Source organism: Equus asinus, chromosome 9 (genome assembly GCF_041296235.1).
Source record: "Equus asinus isolate D_3611 breed Donkey chromosome 9, EquAss-T2T_v2, whole genome shotgun sequence".
Classification (NCBI taxonomy): Eukaryota; Metazoa; Chordata; class Mammalia; order Perissodactyla; family Equidae; genus Equus; species Equus asinus.
In genome coordinates, this window is record NC_091798.1 from 95,469,328 (window position 1) to 95,487,209 (window position 17,882).

A 17,882-nucleotide genomic window follows, 5' to 3' on the forward strand; every position below is an offset into this window, starting at 1 on the left:
TAGTAACCATAGTAACCAAACCAACCCTCCATCACCAATGCCACTCACGTGTTGAGAAGGGAGCATGTTTGTCTGTTCCCTGCTCTGCTGTATCACACCAGTCTCCGCTTTACCAGTTTCCAATTTCTTCCCAGGCACAGACATTCCTGTTTCCGTCATCTCTCTCTTTAAAGCTGCTCTCGCTAAGTTTGGCTTTGGTCTTTTGAATCGACTTCTCACAAAAGGTGCTGGTTTAACTTCAAGCGGCTTCTGTTCTTGAGGAAGAGATTTGCTTTGGAAGAAGGATGATCAAGCTTTAGAATGGACTGAAGGGCAGTGGGAGCGGAGTCTTAGGACAACCTTAGACACCGGCGGTAAATGTTTAATTCTAATTCCTAACAGAAAAACAAATTACGCTATTTGGTAGAGGCTGAAAAACACGAGTGGTACAATCCACGTACAAGCCTAGGAATCATACCATCTCAGCAGAAAGAAAGTGCAGGTTGGTTACACTCGTAGTGGCTTAGGACTATGCGTTACAGACAATTCTGTATGTTAGTAATTCCCACAATCTACTGTCAGAATGACCTCAATCCTCTCTCCCAATCCTAGTCCTCCCAAAACTAGCTTAAAATCTCTGACACTATGCTAGAGACATGTCCTGAAACCTCACTTACTTAAATATCATCAGCACATATAACTTTACATGCTTTTTCTTTAAAAGCGCACAGACGTATCTACTCGTACCTTAAATTAGCATCTGAAAACCGCTCTGGAGCGTCTGGAGATAGCATCCCCTGGTCTTCTGTTTCACCAAGTTCAGGAGTCTGTGAAGACGTCTTCAAATGACTCAGCTGACTTGAGCCTTCCTTTTCAGAACTTCTTTCTTCTTCTCCAGGTACAGGCACCACCGGTAGTGCTTCGCTGCCGATGTTCTGGAGGAAAAGCCACAGCAAACCGCCACATACACAAGTCTCCTTCAGCATTTCACGCATTCCAAACAAAAGCCTACTATACTCTGCACACTTCTCTTTAAAAATCTACAAGTTTGTTTCTTTAACTTTTAAATAAAATAAAACTTAATTTACAAATGGTCAAACATAGAATTCAGGGAATTCTTCTTTTTATAATGCATACTATGATTTTTCCAAACCACAAATGCTATGACTTATCCAAAAAAAGTTAGGACAAAAGTCCTCGAAATTGGTAGAATAGCATGAACTTGAAGTAAATGGAAACTTCTACTAAAAGGAATTTTTTAAAAAGTGGAGTAAAGAGGGGTGGGGAATGAAATAAAAGAGAAAACCTGATTTAAATATGATCAAAAGAAATAATTCCAAGGTATGTTCATATCAGAGTTAGAACAGTTTCAGTCCACTTCCTACATTCCTTTTATCTGAAACAGTAACTTCAAACTGACAGTAAGAATAGCAACTTTTCCACAATTAAAACTTTTTTTTAATTATTTTTAAAAAAGAATATATTGTTTCTTTAAAGTCCTGAAACACAGGATTTGGGGCTGAGAAAGACTTCAGGCTTTTAGAGATTTTAAATGTTGTTTGACTTAAGGACAATAATTGTGGAATTATTTAGATAATCTTTCCCTGAAAAAGTATTCAAAAAAATTTTTAAAGGACAGAAAAATACGTACTTGGAGATCCAGCGATGGCAGAGCACTACCGACAGCTCTAATGCTCTCCATTAAATCTGTCTCAGTTTGTCTTGAGATTCCAGTCTCCTCTGGTACATTTCCCCTTAGAGAAATGTCTATTTTTCCAGTTTTTTCCAAATCTGCCACCATTTCCTCAGTGGTACTAATCTCTTCTGATCTACTTTTCCTCAAGGAAATTTCTCTCCCAGTTTCTTCCAAATCTGCCTGGGTTTCCTCAATGGCAGTCGTCTTTCCCAAAACCTTTTCTGTCAGGGAAATGGCTCCTTTTCCAGTTTCTTTCGAATCAACCTCCTTTCCCCCTATGGCATTGATCCCCACTAGGACCTTGTCCCTTGGGGAAACCCCTCTTCCAGTTTCTTCCAAACCTGTCTCCATGTCACCTACAGTGCTGACCACCTCTGGGGCCTTTTCCTCTAGGGATATTTCTCTTCCGCTTTCTTCCAAATCTGTCTTTCTTTCCTCAGTGGCATCAGTCACCTCTGGTACGTTGTCCCTTGTGGAAACCCCTCTTCCAGTTTCTTCCAAACCTGTCTCCATGTCACCTACAGTGCTGACAGCCTCTGGGGTCTTTTCCTGTAGGGATATTTCTCTTCCACTTTCTTCCAAATCTGTCTTTCTTTCCTCAGTGGCATCAGTCACCTCTGGTACCTTGTCCCTTAAGGAAACCCCTCTTCCAGTTTCTTCCAAACCTGTCTCCACGTCACCTATAGTGCTGACCGCCTCTGAGGCCTTTTCCTCTAGGGATATTTCTCTTCTTCCATTTTCTTCCAAATCTGTCTTTCTTTCCTCAGCAGCATCAGCCACCTCTGGTACCCTGTCCCTTGGGGAAACCCCTCTTCCAGTTTCTTCCAAACCTGTCTCCATGTCACCTATAGTGCTGACCACCTCTGGGGCCTTTTCCTCTAGGGATAGTTCTCTTCTTCCATTTTCTTCCAAATCTGTCTTTCTTTCCTCAGTGGCATCAGTCACCTCTGGTACCCTGTCCCTTAGGGAAACCCCTCTTCCAGTTTCTTCCAAACCCGTCTCCATGTCCACAGTGATGTCAATCATTTCCGGTGTCTTCTCCATGGGAGAAACGCCTCTTCTTTCAGTCTCTGTCAAATCTGATTTCATTTCCTCAGTAGTATTAGCCTCCACTGGTCCGTTCTCCCTTGGGGAGGCTCCCAGTCTTGCAACTTCTCTCAAAGCTGTTGTCATTTCCCCAGAGGTAAGAATCTCCTCTGACACCTCTTCCTTTGAGAAAATTTTTCTTCTTCCAATCCCTCTTCCTACATTTGGCTTTGGTTTCTGAAATCGAGTCTTTACCATTGGGACTTGTTTGAGTGTATTTGCTTTATTATCCTCTTGAATACTATAAAAAAGACAATCAAATTTTAAACCAGACTGCCAGTTGAAGAGACGATGTTTGAGAAATCACTAGTGAAACACTACAAACTCTCAAATTAAAAATTTAAGGAAGCCCCAGGAATCTGTGTAAAATTTAAAAACTAAAGGAGAGAAAAAAATTCCATCTTTTGAAATTACGGGAAATTTTAAATTTAAGTTTGTAAAATAATTATAAAAATATTTTTATTAAAATAATTATAAAAATAATATAGGAAATTTTAAATTGAAATTCTAGGAAATTTTATTACAGTCATGTGTCACTTAACAACAGGGACACGTTTTGAGAAATGTGTTCTCAAGCGATTTCACTGCTGTGTGATCAGAGTGCACTCACACAAACCGAAGTGGCACAGCCTACTACACACCTAGGCTGAAGGGTACTAATCTTATGGGACCACCATCACACATGCAGTCCGCCGCTGAGTGAAACATCATTATGCGGCTGGTGCATGACTGTACACAGAGACACACAAAGAGAAATCTACCAATTAGGTCGATGACAACAGCAGCTAATTGGCCCTGAACAGTCTCTCTTCGATTGTCATCCACACCACCCTTCGCACGTACTGGCTGAGAAAGCCTCTCCAGTCCTCTACACTGCAGCCAGCCCAGTTTGCGCCTGCCACCCCTACCCCTTTCCTGCCACCCTCACCTAGACACACACCCTGCCATAAGAATTAAGGAACTCACTCACATGGCCAGACTTGGCCAGCATCTCAAATAGCTGGATGGAGGTATGATTTGAATAAGATACAGTCTTATAACTCAGAAGAAGTTTGGCCCTCCTCACTTGTTAAAAACAATTAAAAAGGAGATCTCCTGTCCAGATATTTCTCTAAGAGCTTGTGATTTCATGATACACACCGGGAATAAAAGGAAAGATCAACTAACAACAGTATTTGGCAGTCTGTTCAGTGCTATTGGGCACACAGCAGCCACCACCTAGAACGAGGATCGGCTCTCCAGAGCAGTAGCAGCACTCTATGCTCGTGCTTTAGCAGAGCACATGGTAAAACCAAGAAAACATACGACTGAAAGCGCTCTTAGTGACTGGTTAAGAACGGTCATTAACCTTGGGCAGAAGCCAGCTCAAACAGAACACCAGACTCATTCAGCAATGTGAGGCTGAACTAGTGTCTACACTTAGCTCCAAAAAAAGATCAAAACTGATGCTACTGCTTATTTGAACTTCCTAGGTTCTAATCTATCTTTCCTGGTTGAAACAACTGTTTTTTATAATGCAACTTTTGATAACACAAGGCAGGTTCTTAGGAATAAGACCGCTTTTCAAATTGTACTTGTTTATATAACTCAGGAGTCTTATACCCACCATTGACTTTAGTAATTGATAACATTCAATGCAAAATTAGTACTGATCAATAAAGGAAATTGAATGTGGTTAGTCCTTGGTGGATTTTCTTCTATTTTCTGACTTATGATTCTTTTTATCTCTATCCAGAAATATCTACCTTTTAGTGAGGTTCCTGTGTTAGCAATCTTGGTTTGGTTATCATGAGAAAAGATAAACTATCTTTATAAAGTCACATTTTGAACACTAGCATATTATTAAAATATATAAATGCTTTAAGCAAAAGCTTTATTAAATTCATTACTTCAATATCATTCAAATTTTAAGATACAAATATGAAATATTCTGATTATATTCTATGTGCTTAGGTTGTCCCTAAGTAATAAAAGGACTTGATAAGCTTAACTTTTATGGATAAATAATAAACATCACACTACTTGGAGTTCATGAACAACCAGTCACCTAATAGCTCTAAGTACCCATCACACACCAGGAAGGTGTGAGCTAGGAACTGGGGACACGGTGAAGAGACAGCCCTCTTCTCACAGAGCGCCACCAGCTGGCTGCACAAGGAACTGACAGGCAGTGTCTGGGACTGGAGATCAGATCTGCAACTGAACCAGACTGTCTCTCAACCCAAAACATACAGTGGAGGGGCCGGCCGAGCAGTGCAACAGTTAAATTCGCATGTTCTGCTTTGGTGGCCCAGGGTTGGCCGGTTCAGAGCCCAGGTGCGAACTTCTGCACCACTTGTCAAGCCATGCTGTGGCAGGCGTCCCACATATAAAGTAGAGGAAGATGGGTATGGATGTTAGCTCAGGGCCAATCTTCCTCAGCGAAAGAAAAGGAGGAAGATTGGTGGCGGATGTTAGCTCAGGGATAATCTTCCTCAAAAAAAAGAAAAGCCACCCAATGGATCCACAACTCTCTCCTCAGATTACCTAATTTAAGGAGAAAACCACAGAAAGAAAGAGGATCACAACTGAAGAAAGTAGGAGAAGGAACAGACACAAAACTATAAATCGGCTCCACAGTCCACAGATCTGATTGTCTAAAATATAGGGCTTAAGAATCTACAAAATATTTATAAACCTCGAGAAGATAGCTCACCAACCATGACACAAACCTCAAAATATTTCTATGAAGGAGATAGGATGCAAAATTAGCCCAGAAGAGTTTCAAAAACACAGTCACCAATTTATTGAATCAAGTAGAACTATTAATGCATTCTTCATGTCAGAGTCACTTTCTCTGTTTTCTTTCTCTTACACAGCATCTTGAACAGTTCAAAGTGTTTGAGGGTGGGGATTCGAGAAAACAGAATCTCAGAATTGTTTTTAACAATGCTGGAGATCCAAAGGCCAGAAAGGCCACAGGATAAAACAGAAAGGACACTGCCTTTGGAAAGTTGTTGAGATCAGACCGGATATTATTTCTAAACAACATCCACCAGGGTTCTAAAACCCAAGGACCACTCAGGGAAAACAATTTTCTACAAAGCCACATGAATTATTAATGGCGTCTAGCTTACACTGAAAAATACAGGAAGAAAAAATCCCTACTGTCAGGGGGTCAGCCCGATAGCACAGTGGTTAAGTTTGCATGTTCTGCTTTGGCAGCCCAGGGTTCACCAGTTTGGATCCCGGGTGCGGACATGGCACTGCTTGTCAAGCCATACTGTGGCAGGCGTCCCACATATAAAGTAGAGGAAGATGGGCACAGATGTTAGTTCAGGGCCAGTCTTCCTCCAAAAAAAAAAAAAAATCCCTACTGTCAGATGTCTGTGATTGGTCTTTGTATCAGATACATAACAAGTAACATAGTTGTGCAGGCTTCTACCCAGAGATTCTGCAGCAGAGGAGTGGTAGAGTGGGGACGGGGGGTAGGGAGAGAGGGATGAAGCAAAGGAGGAGAGCAAGAAGTGAGGAACAGGGGAATTTCCGTCTTCTAACAAAGACCTTTAAGATAGCTCAGGAAACCCAGCTTTCACCCTCAGGTCAGGTGGCATTTAAACAGCTAACGCAGTGGGCAGTAAGGAAGTACACGACACGCCAGACCTGAAATGCAGAGACTGGTAAAACACTAAGAATTGTTGAAACTAGATAAAATAATAACAATTATTAGAACTAGATAGCAGGTACATGGGAGTCCATTATTCTGTTCTCACTGCTTTGTGAACACTGAATATTTCCTAAAGGAAAAAAAATTTAAGTATACTAATAATTCCATTGCTCTGGTTTGGTACCCTCCAAATTTGGTACATAAACATAATTACGTAACATGATACACAGATAAGTCAGTCTGATCTGCTGTTGTTTTAAAAAAACGATTAAGGGGCTGGCCCCGTGGCCGAGTGGTTAAGTTCGCGCACTCCGCAGCAGGCGGCCCAGTGTTTCGTTGGTTCGAATCCTGGGCGCGGACATGGCACTGCTCATCGGACCACGCTGAGGCAGCGTCCCGCATGCCACAGCTAGAAGAACCCACAAGGAAGAATACACAACTATGTACCGGGGGGCTTTGGGGAGAAAAAGGAAAAAATAAAATCTTTAAAAAAAAAAAAAAAACGATTAAGAATTTCTAAAACTTTACACAAAATTCAAAAATTATATAATCGATAAGATGATGCCTACCTCACACATTCATTAAGAGTCTTGGGCTCATCTGGCTGCACATTTTGAAAAGAAGTACCTTTTTCCTCAGACTGTGATGTGATGTCTTCACACTCAACATTTTGACATGACTGATCTTCAATTTGTTCCGGAGTCTTAATAACAAATACATTTTTAAAGAAGTTTTAGGTTTCACAATGAAACACTCATTTATAAAAGATTTCATTGAAAATTTATCCAACTGAGTACAAGGAAAATGGTACACACTTCAAAATTATAAAATGATATTCAAAGGATGCTTTTTAATGTTTTTTCTTTAGACATCTTAGAAAATTTCATGAAGCCACACCTTTTATCTCATCTCAAAGCCCCCATTCTTTTCCTCCCAATCAGAATGCAAGTACCTGCTTCAGTCTCATCTGTTAGAATTACCTCTGGGTCTACTTTCTGAATCCTCATCACTGTATCCACATTCTAGACTTTGGGAATTATAACAAAAGAAACTCAAATCTCAAATTATGCCAACTTTTGCCCTTATCACAAAGACTAGTTATAATGTAAATAATCTAAAATTCATAATCTTTGTTCTTGGAATTGTATTTTAGTAGGGAGCTTTTAACATTTATTCTGCTAAAGCCAGCATTAAAATTCACATATTTAGCTACATTTTCAAAAAGGAAGTGTAATTGAAATAGCTGCTCAGTGATGGGGAAGGGAAGCCCAAACTCGAAGTCAAGTGAATGCAGATGATCCATCAAGTAAACGCTCAAAATCTGGAGCGCAGAGAATTAAGTGGCTTTACAGATTAGCAAAGCTGCTGGCTGCAAGATGTTGGCCTTAAATTTAATGAAGAGTGTACACAATTGTATAGTGTGCTGTATAAGGTGGGGTGAAAGGAGGCTTATGTACTGGTTTGACAAAAAAACTGGGAGGGATCAGAGTACTTACACCTCTATCAACAGAGGATTCATTTTCACTGTTTTCTACATTGGCCCCAATTTTTTCCTGTGATGGAAGAATTTCTTTTCTTTCGGCAGCTTTACCAACATTTGGCTTTGGCCTCCGCAATCGGCCCCTCGTTAGCCGTGTAGGCCTGAAAGCCTTTGGTTGATCATCTTCCTGCAGACAAATTTTTTCACTTGAACTGTAATAATTACAAAAGAATAAAATCAATGGTTATTCTGAAGCCACACACTTGCTTGTTTTCATTATTCCCTTCTCTCTGGTACGGGTAAGTAAACCATTTGTAATATAAAATAATTCCCAAGTATACTCAAGAACATCCTCAAAGACATCATACTTCTGCACCTTAACTCTTTGGAACAGACATAATCCTGGAAGCCTGACTATAAAAAGCACTTTAAAAGCAAATTTTCATCACAAAATTGGAAAAACCTATACCTGACAAGCATGTACTATTATTCCCCACTGAGGACACTCTTGTGTAATGTCCACCTCCAGGGCACTGCACACAGGTTCGGCATAAATGGACAGTCCAGAGCCACTGCTCAGACTCACACGGAGCAAGGCCGATTCTAGATCTCCATTCCAAGTTAGATATTCCCTTGTGAAACCTCTTGCTATAAGTAAAATTATCGATAAACATATATCTTAACCATTAATTTATCTAACTAGATTTTGTTAAAATCTTGTTAATACGTTGAGGGAGAAATGTAATCACTAACTCAATGGATCCAACCATAATTTATTTCTACAATATTAAGCATAAAGAGCATTATCAAAATGTTTCAACAGACCTGTAGTTAAAAATGGACTTAAGTGCAGTAGCTGAAAATAAACTTCAGACATTATCAAATAGAAAACACGTTTTACAATCATTTGTAAGAGTTACTATTTTTATTCTACTTCCTAAATACTTACTTAGATACAGTCTCAGCTTCTGGGTTCTCTCTCTCTGTATTCTCTGTTTCAGAAATGTCAAATGTGTTCCTTTTATCCTTTTCCAAGTGATTCTATAAATTCAATTTTTTACATTTAATCTACTTAACATCAAGTTCAAACTTTGTAATAAATGAAAATTAAAATTAAAATTTTTTGTACTTCTAATTGTAACAGTTCTTAAAATCACAAATGCAGATGAGAATATTATAAAACATATAATCTCATACATTATTGATAGAAGCATAAATTGGTATATCCTTTCCGGAAAGCCTTTTACCACTAAAATCAAGAGCATTAAAAATGTTCATACTCTTTGATCCTGTAAAACCATTTCTAAGACTTTATTCTAAGAAAATATTTAGACAAAGATTTAAGTACAAGGATGTTCACTGGAACAGTATGTAAAACAGCAAACACAGTAAACAAAACATGCAATAATGATTAAATGATTAAATAAATTCAGTTATACCCAGTGATAGAATATTATGATGTCACTAAAAACCACGTTTTCAAAAGATGTTTAATGATATACAAAAATATTTATGAAATGCTAAGTACCAAAGGATACAAAAAACTGAATTAATACTACTACTCAATTGTGTAAAAGAAAAGCTGGAAGGATATAGGCTAAAAGGTTGATTGCATCTGGATAACGAAATTACAAGTAGTTTTTGCTTCAATTTTTACACGAATCTGTATTTTCCCAATTTTCTAAAATTTAAAAACATCTTAGAAGATCATAATATAACAACTATCATAAAAAGTGTGACAAAAAAGATATTTCACATTAGAGAAAAAAAGCAGACTAACATTCTAAAAAGCATTTTAGCAAAAATAAAAAATTCATAACAATATAACGTTGGCAGGATAGGAAACAAGAACATTCATTTAACGCTTGTAGCAACATAAACAGATTCATTTTTTTGGACTGTCGGTTTGACAATGCGTAACAAGAGCCCTAAAAATATTTAAAATACTTTGACTCATTAATCCCACCACTTCTGGAAATTTATTCTTTGCGTATTTCCTTAAGAAAGCCCTATTTACAAAATTGTTTGCTTTTATTTACAAGAGTTAAAGCAAATGTCCACCATTAGAGAAATGGTAAGGTAAATTAATAATATGTTAATCTGAGGCAGCTATTAAAAAGATCAATTAACCCCAAGAAAGTGTAAATGAATAGTTTCAGAGAAAAAGTTTTAAATATTATATACATTATGATTAAAAACTATAGAAACGTTTACATACATAAAAAGAGAGACGAACTGTATATAGGACAATAGAGGAACGTCAGTGTCTGCATTCAGATGAAAGGGCTGTGCATGTAATTTTACGCACAGCTGGTTTAAAAATATTTTGAACAAAAATTTTATACAAGAAAATAAAAGGCAGATTTCTCTCTACTGCAGATGGTCTGAATTATCTCCTCAGTTCCAAAGAAAATGCATAAACAGGAGATTGGTAAAACAAATTTAATATTAATGAGCACATTCTCGTCTTTGTTTTAGTTTCAGTAACATTACTTTGTAATTACAAGCTAAACATTTTTATTTCCAACTATTTAGGAAAAATCTTCATAATTTTAGTTTGCATAAAGTCTCTTACTCCATACCTTTTCCATGGAAGTTGCTGGGTGTAAACTCTCGCTCTCTGCATCTGTTTTACCTTGTGAAATGGCTGGTTTCTTCCCAACTGCCCTTGATAAATTGGGTTTAGGTCTCTGGAGTCGTCCTCTTGCCACTGGTTTGACATTTTCTCTTTGATCTGTTTCCCTAAAAAATTAACATTATTTAAACTGCACCAACATGCAGGCATATTCAAACCAAATTCTGGAAAATCCTTTAAAAATCCACTCAGAGCCAGAAAATACTCATTTAAGCTTACTTACAGGAAAAGTAGCAAAGAAAACTAAAAAAGAATAGCAATGAGTGGGTAACTAACTTGTTATATCCAATGTTAAAAATGCGCTCGTCAGCATCAATCACTAAAACAGTGTGGTACTAACAAGCGAACAGATACACAAAGGAAACACAAGAAAACGGAGAGGAGGACCCCCAGATCCACAGGATTTTAGTATACAATACGCAGCATTTGAAAACAGAGAGGATAAGATGAAATACATAATAACATATTTAAAAAAATAAATATTACACTAAATAGATGGTGATGGGAAAACTGGAACACTGGAGAATAAAACAAAATTAGCTCCACTCCTTGCACCATGCTCCCCATATATTCCAATTGGATCAAAGATTTAAATGAAACCACAGAGAAATACAGATGGATTATTTCACAACCCAGAGGTGGAGTAAGCCTTTCTAAAATTTGATTATAAGTTCAGAAGCCATAAAAGAAAAAAATTGAGAAATTTGACAATATAAGAATCAAAAACTTTCACATGGTCAAAACATGGCTAAGTCAAAAGTCAAACTAGAAACCAAGAAAGCATGTTTTACAACTCATACCACAAGGCTAACCTCCCTAAAATATAAAGAGCTCCCACAAAACAATACCATCAAGAACTCATTAAAAAACTGGACAAAGGATTTGGACAACTCACAAAAGACAAAATAAAACTAGCTTTTAAATGCGAGGACATGCTCAACTTCACTTCCAATAAGTGCAAAGTAAAGCAGACAGAGAGCGTGAGTGAAGCAAACGTGACAAGACATTAGGAATCCAGAGAATCTAAGGGGAATTATATACAGATGTTCACTGTTCTGTTTTTTTGACTTTTCTTTAGGTTAGAAAAATTTGAAGTAAGAAATTGAAGGGAAAAAAATTTAAAACGACATACCCCTGCCAAAAAAGGAGCAGTGAGGTGGCAACACTACACTGAGATATTATTGTATAACCTGTCAAGACTGGCAAAAATCCGAGTTTAACACCACCGTTTGTTGGCAAGGGAGACAGGTGCTTTCTTATGCTGTTGGTGGGAATATAAACTAGCATAACTCCTACGGAGAGCATTTTGGCAGTATCTATCAAAATCATAAATGTATAAATGTACAGACACACACATATATACATCCTCTGAGCAAGCAATTCCATTTTTATGAACTTACCCTACAAATATACTTGCACATAGATGAAAAGATGGAGGGACAAGGTTATAAGCAATGCATGTAAAAATAACCTAAATAGCTCTCAATAGGGCACTGATGACATAAACTGCGCTTTATCCACACAAGAGCACACTATGTAGCTATGAAAAGAACGTAGAAGGTCTTTATGTAAAGATATGAGGATGTAAGACCAAAAAACTGCAAAATGGTATGTATAGCGTGCTACCACTAGGTTTTTAAAAAGGGTAAAAAAAAAATAAAGAGTACATATTTCTGTTAACTTTATGTAGCTTTTAAAAACTCTCTGAAGGAAGCTAAGAAATAAGTACCACCGGCTACTTGTCAGAGTGAGGGGGCAGGGTGGGAGGGACACTTCACTCTGCACCATCTTGTCCTTTTGGATGTCTGAACCATAACAATAGAGAGCTTATTCCCAAGACAAATTTAAATTTTCATTTCAAAAACTAAGTTTGATTCTCGATGTGACTACTCTTTACTGAAAATAAAAAAGAATTTGTAAACTGAATAGCTTTTAAGCCCATATGAGGAGTTATGAGGGAGACAAGAAGGAAGTCGGAATTTTTGAGATATTTCTTCAAAGGGAGATTCTTTGGTGCTTTTATTCTGTTTTTAGTGAGGATATTAATTTAACCAGTATCTGCATACTAAAAAACATAATCTCTTTAAGGTTACCAATATCAAAATCTACTACTTTGACAACAGGCAAGAAAAATAACTCAAACCAAGTAAAACTACAATCTCATGGCAAATATTTAGGCTTCTAAATTATTTTAGAATTTCATAAGTTACCACCTTGCTAAAACTCCTATCACCATAATACATCAGATACGAAAGAGAATCTTTCTGTAATGAAATATAAAGTCAAAAACCTTGATGTCACACTCAGACCACAGAACAATTACACATTAAATGGTCTACAAGCCCCTCCTAATCCTTAAAGGAAGAAGCACCATTATCACTTCTTAAATAAGAAATTACCAAAATCTTGAAAATAAATTTAAAAATCCTACCATGTAAAATACTTACGGGGATTTATTTTTTAGGTCAGCATGTCTCCCTTCTGTACAACTGTTCTCAGCATCATTCACCTCACACAGAGCTCTAATTCCAACCTCTGATGAAGGCAAATCCGAAGTGCTTGATCCTGGAGTCTCAGCTGCTACTGACACGGCATCTGGTTGACTGCTAAGGAAATGAAAACGTAGCGGGAAAAGAATTCTTAGTGATGCATATTTTATACTAATTATTTAAAAGACTTTTAAAATATACAAAACCAATACTTTGGAAGATGATCCTTCATATTATGGAATAATTGAAATGGATATTTTGGCTTTTCTATGATCCTTCTTGCACCATGTTATTAAAAACAACACCTTCAGAGAAAGTAGCAGCCACAGATCACAAGCTTGGGAAAGGGTTCAAGAAGTCACAACATGAAAAACACTTACTTATATGGGGTTGGCAAATCAAATGTATGTGCACATGTTCTGCTTTGGTGGCCCAGGGTTCGCCGGTTCGGATCCCGGGTGCAGACATGGCACCACTTGGCAAAAAGCCATGCTGTGGCAGGCGTCCCACATATAAAGTAGAGGAAGACGGGCATGGATATTAGCTCAGGGCCAGTCTTCCTCAGCAAAAAGAGGAGGATTGGCAGTAGTTAGCTCAGGGCTAATCTTCCTCAAAAAAAAAATTGGCTTTACCGTTCATGACCCCTTGTCTTTGTGTATGTAACAATTTTAGAATTGGCTTGTTGTTTTACAAAACCAATTGGAATTTTAACAGTCATTACAGGGTTGTTTTCCCCCTAAATTAGAAAAAGTCATCAGTATAGTTTTGTGTATAGTTTACGAAATTAGCTGTATCTCTGAAGTCAGAATTTAGAAGTCTGTAACCTAGCAAGTTAAGAATCAGAGGTCCAGGGCTCAGCTTCAAAGAAAGTATTAACCTTCCGAATTGTATGAAGACATTGGCACATCTGTGTAAGTGTATTTTTCTACACGAGAATAAAGAGCTTTCATCAAATTTTTCAGAAGACAGAAATATACACCAATGGAATAGAACACACAGCTCAGAAATAAACTCACACACATAGGGTCAAACGATTCTTGACAGGGAGCCAAAACTACACAACAGGGAAAGGACAGTCTCTCCAACACACGGTGCTGGGAAAGCTGGGTCTCCACATGCAAAACAATGAAATGAGAACTTTATCTTACACCAAACACAAAAATCAGCTCAAGATGGATTAAAGACTTAAAGGTAACATCTTAAACTATGAAACTCCTAGAGGAAAACATAGGAGGAAAGCTTCATAACAGTGGTATTGGCAATGATTTCTTGGCTGTGACACCAAAAAAGCACAACAAATAAAAGCAAAAATAGACAAGTGGGACTACATCAAATTAAAAAGATTCTGCACAGCAAAGGAAACCATCAACAGAGCCAAAAGGCAACCTATAGAATGCAGGAAAATATTTGCAAACCATATATCTGGTAAGGGCCTAATATCCAAAATACAAAAGGAACTCCTACAACTCAACAGAAAAAAAAAACAAACAACCCAATTAAAAAATGGGAAAAAGACTTGAACAGACATTTCTCCAAAGAAGACATACAAATGTCCAACAGGTATATGTAAAGATGCTTGACATCACTAATCATTAGAGGAAATGCAAATCAAAACCACGAAGCATCACCTCACACCTGCTAGGATGGCCATTATAAAAACACACAAACAGACACACACCGGAAAATGACAACTGCTGGCAAGGATGTGGAGAAACTGGAATCCTTGTACACTATTGGTGGGAATATAAAACGGTACAGCCACTATGGAAAACAGTATGGAGGTGCCTCAAAAATTTGAAAATACAACTATCATACAGTCCAGCAATCCCTCTTGTGGGTATTTATCCAGAAGAATCGAAAACAGTATCTCAAAGAGATATCTGCAATCCCATGTTTACTGCAGCATTATTCACAATAGCCAACAGATGGAAACAACCTCAATGTCCACTGACAGGTGAATGAATTTAAGAAATCTGATATATACATACAATGGAATATTATTCAACCATAAAAAAGGAAGGAAAGCCTATCATACACAACAACATGGATGGACTTTGCAGGCATTATGCTGAGCAAAGTTAGTTTGATAGACAAAGCCAAATACCCTATGATTTCACTCATACGTGGAAGATTAAAAAAAAAAACACAAAAACACAACAAACACACAGACACAGAGAGTAGGGGAAGCAGGGAGGGAGGAGGGCAAAAGTGGTAATAGGGCACATGTGTATGGTGATGGGTGGCAACTGGACTTTGGGTGGTGAACACGATATAGTCCACACAGAAATCGAAATACACTGACGTACACATGAAATTTATATAATGCTATAAACCAATGTTACCTTAATACAAAATTAATCAAGAAAAAGAAGGAAATCCTGTCACATGCCACAATATGGATGCTGTAACATTGAAAACATTACGCTAGGTGGAATAAGCCAGTCACAGAGGGACAAATATTGCATGACTCCACTGATATGAGGGTCTAAAGTAATGAAGCTCACAGAAACAGAAAGCAGAACGGTGGCTGCCAGGGGCTGAGGGCAAGGGGGAAATCAGCAGTTGTTCAATGGATACGGAGTTTCAGGCGTGCAATATGAAGAAGTTCTAGAGATGTGCTGTTCAATGCTGTGCTGACAGCTAACAATACTGTACTGTACACTTAAAAACTCTGTTAGGAAAGTAGATCTCATGTTCCGTGTTTTTTAACCACAATTTAAACAACAGCAACAAAAAACTCAGAATATATCAAATTCAAACTGCTGAAAACCAAAGATAGACTATCTTTACAGAAAATGATAAACCCATGCAAACACTAACCACAGAAACTGTAGTGCAGAGCAAGCATCAGAACGGAGTGACCCCAGAACAATGCCAGGCAAATGATAAAGGGTGATTCACCAAGATGATGCCACAATCCCAGCTAGGTGTGCACCTAACAACAGAGCTTCAAAATAGGTCAAGAAAAACACACAGAACTGAAAAGAGAAATGGGCCAATCCACAATTACAGTTGGAGACTCCACACTCTTCTCTCAGTAATCGGTAGAGACGTGGACAAAAGTCAGGAAAGAGACAGAAAATACCTTAATGAAACGATACGGTCAGTTTTTTCCTCAACCTTTTCACTGGAGGATAAATCCACAACATCATCTACGTTCTGTACACAGGAGAGCTTCTGTTCCTTATTGCCTTCACCTTCATTTATCTCAGGCCTTGAAGACTGACATTTATCTATGAATACAAAATGCATGTTATTCTAAAAAGTTATAGCAAAAACATCTATTTTTCAAAGCACAAAAGTATTTACATATAACATTGTCTTTTCCTATAAATTATTAATCCATTCAAGATTCAAGTTCCTATATGCAAGGCATTAATGAGCATTAAAGAAAATTCAATCAATTACAACTGTGTTTCAAGGATCAGCCCACATTTCCTGGGCAGTTCGTAGCATCTTCCTTTCATCTTGCTTAAATTTCTTTTTTTTTTATATATATATATATTTTTTTTTCTGCTTTATCTCCCCAAACCCCTCCCTGTACACAGTTGTATATCCTAGTTGCAGGTCCTTCTAGTTGGGGGATGTGGGACGCCGCCTCAATGTGGCCTGATGAGCAGTGCCATGTCCGCGCCCAGGATCCGAACCCCAGGCCACTGCAGCAGAGCGCTCGAACTTAACCACTCGGCCACGGAGCCGGCCCAATCTTGCTTAAATTTCAAGTGCTTAAATTGACTTCTTTTATATGTCTAGTTAGGAAACTAGAAGTGCACTTGGCTATTCTTCCACTTAAACATCATAATTAATAACAAGTAACAGCTATAATTTATTGAGGACTTACTAAGTGACAGAAACTCTAAGCCCATCAGATGAATATCTCATTTAATATTCAAAACAATCCTGTAAAATGTATTAATATTGACCTCAGCATAGAGAAAAAGAACCTGAGTTCAAAGATCTTAACTGACTTTATATTTAGCACATAAGAGTCGAAATCTAAACCAAGGTCTGTTTGATTTCCAAAACCCAATTTCTTAATCACTGAGCTATTCTGCTTTATACGTAATGTCTTCAATAGTCAGCCACAAAAGAGCATAACACTGTGACGTCTACAAATCATACTATGCTACCTATCGGGACTCATTTATTAAAATCACGTTAGTGAAGCTGAAATACATAAAATTTAAATTCTATAGAAAGGCTGTTCTCTTCTAACACTACCTTTTTCTCCTCTCTTTATTTCACCATCTGCTTTTATTAATCTAAAGATGAACTCCCAAGGAAAGAGACCAAGACTTACCTAAACTCTCAGCCCCTACCCGCTAGTAACTCATAACTGTCAATATGTATGCATGCCAAGGGAATTAAAAAAAATAAAAATGGGAGGAATACTTATTCCAGTAACTCTTTTATAGAAATTAAACAACTTAGGGCTGGCCCGGTGGCACAGTAGTTAAGTTCAGCACACTCCGGTTCAGTTGCCTAAGTTCACGGGTTCAGATCCTGGGCACAGACCTATACCACTCAACAAGCAATGCTGCAGTGGCAACCCACATACAAAAACAGAGGAAGACTGGCACAGATGTTAGCTCAGGGCCAAACTTCCTCATCAAGAAAAAAAAGAAGAAGAAGAAGAAGAAATTAAACAGCTTACTGTGGGTTCATAGAGTGGCTCTGAAGAGGGAGAACACAAAAACCCGTGATTTATTAACAGACACAAGTAATACCCATAAAACTATACACCTGTGACTTCTAATCACTATTAACGGGCGTACATAGGAGGTAATGTATCTTAGAGACACAACAAGAGAGAAAAAAACTCTCCATTTCATTTTTTTTACATTAAATTTTTTCTTTAAATTAAAAATAAA

General features: G+C 37.8%; 1 protein-coding gene across 5 annotated transcripts in view; it reads right to left on the minus strand.

The window, feature by feature from the left end:
* The window catches only part of BDP1 (BDP1 general transcription factor IIIB subunit), a 79,277-nt gene that overhangs the window by 40,067 nt on the left and 21,328 nt on the right, over positions 1-17,882 (minus strand). For all 5 annotated transcript variants that reach the window (XR_011506075.1, XM_070517972.1, XM_070517971.1 and 2 more), the window contains exons 11-19: positions 16,097-16,244; positions 12,970-13,128; positions 10,470-10,629; positions 8,837-8,928; positions 7,904-8,099; positions 6,977-7,110; positions 1,631-3,002; positions 727-914; positions 49-271 (exon numbers count right to left, since the gene is read on the minus strand). Coding sequence is in view for 4 of the 5 variants with exons in the window: in XM_070517972.1 (XP_070374073.1) it covers positions 49-271; positions 727-914; positions 1,631-3,002; positions 6,977-7,110; positions 7,904-8,099; positions 8,837-8,928; positions 10,470-10,629; positions 12,970-13,128; positions 16,097-16,244 (2,672 nt within the window). In the remaining variant the exon portion in view is untranslated. The remainder of the gene's footprint in view (positions 1-48; positions 272-726; positions 915-1,630; positions 3,003-6,976; positions 7,111-7,903; positions 8,100-8,836; positions 8,929-10,469; positions 10,630-12,969; positions 13,129-16,096; positions 16,245-17,882) is intronic.